The sequence below is a fragment of the Rhincodon typus genome, chromosome 4 (assembly GCF_021869965.1).
Source record: "Rhincodon typus isolate 14 chromosome 4, sRhiTyp1.1, whole genome shotgun sequence".
Lineage (NCBI taxonomy): Eukaryota > Metazoa > Chordata > Chondrichthyes > Orectolobiformes > Rhincodontidae > Rhincodon > Rhincodon typus.
Window position 1 is genome coordinate 25,960,470 of NC_063335.1, and position 8,609 is coordinate 25,969,078.

Genomic DNA, 8,609 nt, shown 5'->3' on the forward strand with positions numbered 1-8,609 from the left:
CTGTTTTCATGGACTACAAACCTCTGACTATGATTCTCAAGGGGAACTAGGGGAGAGCAATAAATGCTGTCCAGCCAGCGACATCCATATTCCACCAGTGAATAAAAAACAATCTGCAAACGCTACCTGCTTCAGTGCCCTAAAGATCTGAACTGAAATTCCTTTTTCTTCTCCAATTAAAATCGCACCATTTAAGCCATACCTCCTGTCCCTGTTTTTACTTCCAGAATCTTATACTGTACTTCACAAGTTAACAAATAAAACCGCATTTGCCATCCTGTCAGTCCACATCCTGCTGAAAAGATTTCCTCGGTTATTCATTGTTAAACCATCAAACCGGGCAATATCAACAGTTATAATTCCATATCTGTCTTCTCAGATACCACAAAGTGTTAACCCATGTCTCTCACTTCAGAAGTGTTTTAAATGATAGAGAACGAGCTGTCTTTATGCCAAGGTAATATTCATTTCGACATTTTGGTATTGTCAAATTATCTTAAATAATGTTTTGGGAGGCTTTAATCTTTAATGATTATAAAGGCTGATGTGGCTTTGTTAAAATAACTTCAGTGTATATGTCTGTCTATTCTGAAGCATTTCAAAACCCCAGAAAAATTCTTTGGTTAATCTACACCATCCTCGGAATTTGGCTGTAAGGCAGAAATGGAAAAATTCTCGTTTATAAGGAAACAATTTACGAGGACATCTAAATTAAAGCGTGGATTATACTTGTTAAGAAATGAAATTCGTTAATTCAGTGGCCTTCACATTTAAAGTAGGGTAACATTGATTGAAAGATTTAACTATTTTTTGTGCACATTTTTTCAGCCCAGCTTAAGGGAAAGTTTCTCCTCACTGTCACACATTGCCTTTCCGTCCAGTTCAGTGCTGTGCGGATGTATTCCTCAGCTTACTGGTGTATCAAAAAGGCTAACGTTCAAATATTTCCAGACAAAATCTGAACTGGTCAAGGGCATCCGCCAAATTATTTGCAAGGAAACATAAATGATACAAATTGTCCCCTTAAATAAAACGCAGTCGACTTGAATGATTTGTTACCCGAAAGGCCATCAACGCGCTTAAAGAATATTTTAACTGGATCTAATTTTACAGACAGAATTTGACAATTGGCAAAAGTCGAGATGGTGAGACAGCTCGTCCAGTAACGGAAAGGTGAAGAATGTCACAGGTGACTGAAAACACATTTTAATCAGATAGTTTAGACACGATTGGAATCATGAAGCACTGTCATTTCAAGTCAAACCACAAGGATTTTTAAAACACATTTTGGTAGAATGATGAAATATAATTTAAACCCCATATTCTTCTCCTTACACATGGGCAAAAATATGAAACTGCAACTATAACCAGGTCACTGTTTCAGAGCAGGATAGATTCACACGAATTATACCCTTGTCATGAACAGTCCATTTGGAGAACAAGTGTAAGAGAAGATTTAATCATACAAAGTTCTGTCGGATTTTGGAGTCATAGAGATGCACAGCGCGGAAACAGACCTTTCGGTCCAACTGGTCCATGCCGACCAGATATCTTGAATTAACCAAGTCCCATTTTGATGTACGAACAGGGGGAAGAATTTTTGAGGAGACAGTCGGCGGATCATTAATGTCAAATCGCTAATGTGAAAAAAAATAGAAATTTCTTCACATGGGTGGGTGCTGCAATCCTGAGGTAAAGACTTTGCTACGGCAAATGATCACAATGCATTGTAACTTGTGAAAGGGAAGGATTTGCAGGGGTGATGGGGAAATGGAGGACCCTGGGGAGAGCAGGGGCGAGGAGTGACGATGACTGTGGGCTGTTGACACACAAACCGAAATCTAATTTATTTGTTGCACATTTTACTGCAGCTTATCAGATGCGTTTCTTTGTACAATATTCACGCTATAATATGAACAGAAATGGATTTCTCTGATGATAGTACATACCAGCACTGTGCACTTCTGACAAGAACTGAGCGAAATATTTCGTGTGCTCAAGTTTTCATTCATGATATTTGACCATCCTCGAAACTTGAGAATGTTATTTTGTCCACATTTGCAACGTACTTATGGTTTAATGTACGCGTCGATGTTGTGAAATGCAACGTTAAGGTAGAAACGGTGTTCATGTTATTTATTTAATGTTTTAATTGTTTTATTTGTAATCTGTAACAGCTTGGTGTACTTGAATTGTTGTCAAGTATAGAGCCACCTGTAGCAGGTTAGACAGCTTGGGTATAATTAGTGGAGATCTGCAGTTTCTTTACAAATGAGCCAATGGAGTATTTATCAATACCTCTGTGCTTGGAAAAGCAAGATTGACCCCACTGGAGACCCTTAGCCAATCGATTTCCTGCTTTCTTAAGACTTTGTCTCGGTAGATGTAACTGGATCTGAAAAACGTGGGGCAGAAGCAGCATCGAGCATTTCTGCGTGTTAAGCCATTCATTTAGGCTCGGTTTCCTTTGTCAGCGGAACCTTCCTGTTCTAGCAATTCCTGATGTTTTAATTTCTACCCGTTCCAATCAAAATAAGAAGCCGCAAATGATTTTTAAAAATCGCTGCCAATTTAGTTGTGTACCTGAGAAAACCTCTGTTGGCACTAAATGCCAGGAGAAAACATTTGGAATTAATTTGATGAGCTTTCCCTTTTAGTTCACATACTGGGTTTTATGACTCATTCATAAAAGTCCGCTCAGGCACTGTTTGAAATACCTGAATAAATCCATTGTCATCAAATTCCTGGTGACAACAATTTATAAAACAAGTTACCGCAAAGGATTCTTTAATAGAAATCTTGTTTAGAAAAAACGACTCTCGATTAATGTGCATGATTTTTCGAATCAATTACTTTTTTTATCATAAATAATTTTAAAAAGTCACAAAAGGCACGATGTAATATTTTCGTTCGGATGTCATCTCGTTAATAAATATCAGCTCATAAAGACGCACAGGTTAAAACCGTGGAACCAAATAGGATGCCTTTTGGTACTCCAATTTGGAGAGAGTGGAGAGATTGTTGCGAAATGAGCTTCCCATATCCACACGAGGATTTATCGAATTACTTGCACGGTCTCCTCCGACACTGCGATAACACTTTGGTTCCATTCCCCGCCACAAATCTGACCGGAGGCCATTACTTTCCTGTAGGGTCCTAGGCGCACGGTTATTGAAGAAAGGCCCAAGATACGAAAGTGAGACCTGCATTCGTTCTGGACTCGAGAGGATCTCTACAACTGTTTAACAAAATCAATCAATTCGGCCATAAATCTCCAGGAAGAGGTCACTTTAGAACACACCTGCACAAACAATCAGGGCTCTCCCAGCACCGTCAACTTTTCAGAAATTAATGTCATATTTTCCGATAATATAATCATTCGCAACGCTTAAATAAGATGACATTAGATGCTGATCTTCCCTTGCAATTAGCTGCATTCAGATTCCTGTATAGTTCTGGCGTATGTGCTGCTTGCAAGCAACGGAGATGTCTCCGGCTCCTAACTAAAGTGCCAAACATTTATAAAACTTTATTTATCCTATTTCACCGACAGAAATCAAGTGGGTTTGTAAATTATCTATCTTGGCGTTTCCATGGCAGAGACATTGAAAGAATGTAAGAGCAATATCTAAGGCATGAAATAACAAGATCTAAATACAGTTGGATAGAAACTACCAAACATACAAATACCAGAAAGAACTGCGGATGCTGAAGAACTGAAACAGAAACAGAAATTGCTGGAGAAACTCAGCAAGTCTGGCAGCATCTTTGGGAAGAAAGCAGAGTTAATGTTTAGAGATCAATGTGTCAACACCTAAGCGAAAAATTATAAGAAAGAACCACAAAGAATTTAGCATAAATGCATTGTTGAGTTTAACTAATCTTGTCCTCAAATTCGTTATAGTCTGACTTCAACTAAAGTTCCAATTATGCACCCAAGGATTTTTCCGGGAAAAATCATATACGAATTATTCTGAATATTTAGGATTTAAGGAGTACAATTCTGTCATACAGCTAGTAATTGAAGATAGTTCATTCAAAATATATGTTTCGTTCAGTAAAATTAAAGGACTCCTGACTTGTCATTTATTTGTAGAGGTATTTGTATTTAGACATACACTTTACACATTATTTTAAAAATCCGAAGTGAAGGTGGCCTGTTTTACTTTAAAACTGAGATAACAATCACCTCTTGGTTAAATAATCATATGGTCCTAAACTAATGGGGCCGTTTAATTGATCTTTGCTGCAAACGAGTTGGTTGAAAGTCCTGAAGAAGGAGCACTGGACTCGAAACGTTGACTCTGCTTTCCTCTCCTCTCTCTGGAGAGATACAGCCAGACCTTCCGAGTTTCTCCAGCAAACTCTCAGCGTTTGATTGGGAGTAGCGTGTTCGAATCCTAGTCCTGATGGAACGTACCACTGGGCACGGGATAAAGAAAAACTGAGGTATTTATTGAAAGTTCAGACTCCAGGCGTGAATGTAAGATATGGGAATGTTTAAACAGATCTTCAATAATAAAGAAAATGAATTAAAAGGAAGAAAAAAAAACGCCCCCATGCCCTTATTTAGAGGAATTGAGTGTCAGTGATAAGAGTTTGTTCGTCACATCTATTGAATGGTTAGATCCAAACAGGTACATCCCCCCCATTTAAAAATGATAGTGGAAGCAGTCAAAACGAACTGGAGGTGGGGTTTCTTTTGTCGGCAAAAGATTTTTTTTTTGCATCGGTCTTTGGTATTTAACAAAATTGTAGAAGGAATCTTTTTTCACTTGAGGTTCATTTCAATTTTGCAGAGGGCTGTTGTCATGTCAACGGGATCTATCAGTGACACCGAGGACTTGCGGGAGATGGAGTTACACGGGTTCCAGCTCCGGTGTAACGGTTTCAAACACGAGGCGAACGACACGGAGTTCTACATCTCGGCTGAAACCACTGACGAGGCGTGCTCCGACTGCAGTCCCAAGAGGAAGAGGCGGCCGGGCGTTCGCAAAAAGCAACTGCCCAAGCGAGTCAAAGAGGGAAAACAGACGCAGAGAAACGCTGCCAACGCCAGAGAGAGAGCCAGGATGAGAGTGCTGAGCACAGCCTTCTCCAGATTAAAAACCAGCCTTCCCTGGGTGCCGTCAGATACCAAACTCTCTAAACTGGACACCCTCAGACTGGCAGCTAGTTACATTGCACACTTAAGGCAAATCCTGGCCAACGATAAATACGAAAATGGATACGTCCATCCGGTAAATCTGGTAAGAAAATGTGAATGTGGCATGAACTAGATTTTGCATCCATTTTCATGCCTGCTCCTTATAAATTGGGGTTGCTATTGTGGTAGGTGGGCATCTGTCTATTTTTTATTTAAAGTTCTGCCTGACAGGATAGTTTTTAAAAAATGACACGAGGCAAATGTTAAACCAGCACCGAGTGAGTTGCAAAGTGAGTGCGCTTGCTGATCTCGTGTGTGGACGTTGCAAGTGAATCGATTACTTTGCGATTTAACATGTGAGCACTGTACTGGTAAACAACTCCACATTGGCCTGTTTCTGCTCCGTCTGATGCTCCTATTTCACAAACCTCTCCATTCCAACCTATAGCCGAAAGTGAACTGACAATTCCTGCATATTGTCAGCTGAGCTTATAAAAACAGACCTTTACCAGCTATACCACACTAACAGCATGTATATAACTATTGGGAGGTGGGACGCATTGTGGCACAAATAGCAGTTTGCTAACTCCACGTTCAGATCTCTCTCTCTCTTCCCCCCGCCCCCGTACACACGAGAGAGATCTTCATGGGAAGGTTTTTATATACAGTGTGACATTAAACGCCATCCACAATGTTGTGGAACGATTCAGAAATCTCCCGAAGAAAATTCAGTTTTCCAAAAAGTCGAGAAAACACCAAGATTAAAAAAAAGACACCTTCTTGACTCTTTTATTCGCTTGCAAAGACATTGTGACTAATGTGTAGACAATTCTGCGTGTTGATCTAACACAGAGGCCTGGCTCTATTAACAGATATAAATCGGATGTTATTATTTGTGTAGAAGGTGGGATCATTGAGTCAGCGAGATTCGACGATTTCTTGTTGCTGGTTTATCGCCTGGTCACAGATTTTGTCAGCTGCTAACTCAGAAAATGGACATTACCAATACGAACATAGTCAAATTGTTTTAGCAGCGAAGCTTTAATGCTTTAAGTTATGACGCTTGCATAATGACAGTCACTAATTATACAATGTGCCACCGTCATAATTTAAAAAAAAAGCTTTGCCGCTGAAGCAATTTGTCCTTAATTTTGAGAATGGAAATACTTCAACTTTCAAAATAAACCTCTTTTTTCGACGTAACTGTTTCGTTAATTTGTAAAAAGTCTATTTTTGAGGTAATTCCATGATATATCATTATACAATTCCCTTTACATGTTAAACAATTGATTTCTGCGCAGTTGAAAGCTGAGGATGTCACAGGATTAATAAGTAGGACTGAACAGGGCACCAGGATTTTTAAAAGCACCAACATTGCCTTGGAATTAGACACTACCAGTTATTGCATTTCCATTAAATGGAGATGTTTACACGAAGCTGGGGTTATTGAAAGATTTCTGTGAAGACTTCTTCAAGTCATACAATATTAGGACAAAGGAATATTGTCACTTAAAATAAATCCTATAAGAATAAATGGTCATCATTTTTCAAAAGCTTTTCAGGATTAATTTTGGTCTGAGTCTCACACTGCTTTGTTTCATAATGAAGGTCAGGCTTTTCAAAACTGCACTTGACCATCTAACCCAAAACCTCAGGGAACATAGGAGCAATTCAGCTCCTCAAGCCTGCTCCACCATTTGATACAATCATGGTTGATCTCATCTCAGCCTCAACTCCACTTCCCTAACCTATTCTCCATAAACCTTAACCCAATTACTAATTTTTTTAAAAAAAAGTCTGTCTCCTCAAATTGTCTTAATGTCTCAGCATCCCCTACACTCTGGGGGAGTGAATTCCGCAGATTCACGACCCTTTGAGAGAAGTAATTTCTCCTCATCTCTGTTTTAAATCTGCTATGACCTGCCATTTCTAGATTGCCCCACAAGAGGAAACATCCTCTCAACATCTACTTTGTCAATCCCCTTCAGCATCTTATATACCTCAAATAGCTCTTCTGTCATTCTTGCAAACTCTGGGGAGTTTCGGCCTAAACTGCTCAATCCCTCTTCATGAGACAAACCCCATATCTCTGGAATCAATCTAGTGAACCCAAATCAGTCTAGACAATCCCAGCTAAGGTTTGTCCTTGTGATACATAAGGCTTAGTGCCCTTGCGTTAATAGAAAACAGCACAACTTTAAACTTTCTCTTCAGGATAACATTTTAACAAATAATCTCCCAGCTGCAATTACAACAACCCTTAAACAAATGAGGTCGTGTGGTTTACGTTTGTATAACCCCATGTCGTCAGAAAATGATGGGTAATCCCTATTCAGTCGCCTTTGAACCTATGAATCTGTATGGGCATTGTATTACTCTTCTGTCCGTATTGGTCCAATTACTGAGCATCAGTTTGACAATTCAGTCTTCCACGTATCTACTAGCTGATCCGTTTAAAAATACATCACGTTGATTCTCTTTTTGTATCACGCTTTTTGCAGGATATTGCATGTTGTATAGAGTCTATATAAGTTGATCTGTATTCCTTTCGAATGTTGTTTCATGCAGACTTGGAGTTCAAAGCGGTGGAAATACCAATGCTAGCTGAGAAAACGGGGTTTGCGAAAATATTCAGTCCTTCGCTATTTCATTGGGGACCAGTGGAATATTTTGCTCTGACGAAGGGTCGCTGGACCCGAAACGTTAACTCTGATTTCGCTTCACAGATGCTGCCAGACCTGCTGAGCTTTTCCAGCAATTTCTGGGTTTTTTTAATGAATATTTTGTTCTAATTCTCTTGATTTCACCTTTCAGACTTGGCCTTTCATAGTTTCAGGAAGATCAGACGTTGACAGCAAAGATCTCACAGCTACGTCCAGATTGTGTGGGACCACGGTCTAGCTTTGAAAGTCAGCTCCCTCTTCTCCTTCCTCTCTAAGCAGCGTTCCGTGGCGTTTCACCAGACGGAGCATGTTGGTCTTTCTCAGTGGGAGAGGTTCCGCCGTCCATCACGTTTCGATGTCATTTTAGGCTTTCGGCTTTTAACTGTATGCTTTGCAGGACAAAGCTCAGAATTGCGGCAAAATGTCAAGAGTGGACGAGGGATTAGGGAAACGTCGGCCGCAGCAGGATATTTCAAAGGTTTGGTGAATGGACGATCTACAGGGGAACACACACACACACACACACACTCTAAGGACCAATGATGGATGTTTACTTTACACAACATGGGATGAGGTATTAGCATGCTGCCCTACACGCACTGAAAGTACATACAGTATTAAAACAATCATTATTGAGAGAACTTTGTTAGCTTTAAATCTGAGATAGATAAGCTTCTGTTAAGCAAAAATATTAAGGGATATGGGACAAAGGAGTTAAGCCAGAGAATGGCCTACTCATGTTCCTAACTAGCAGTATTAACTTGTGATATATAAATTGTGAAATAATGACTGCAGTGGGT

General features: G+C 39.7%; 1 protein-coding gene across 1 annotated transcript; it reads left to right on the forward strand.

Annotated features, from left to right (window-relative positions):
- Positions 1-4,811: 4,811 nt before the first annotated feature.
- LOC109921389 (transcription factor 21) lies at positions 4,812-8,047 on the forward strand. The gene is made up of 2 exons (XM_020521430.1): positions 4,812-5,249; positions 7,961-8,047. Exons 1-2 carry the CDS (start codon positions 4,812-4,814, stop codon positions 8,045-8,047), a joined length of 525 nt encoding a protein of 174 aa, XP_020377019.1.
- Positions 8,048-8,609: the final 562 nt, after the last annotated feature.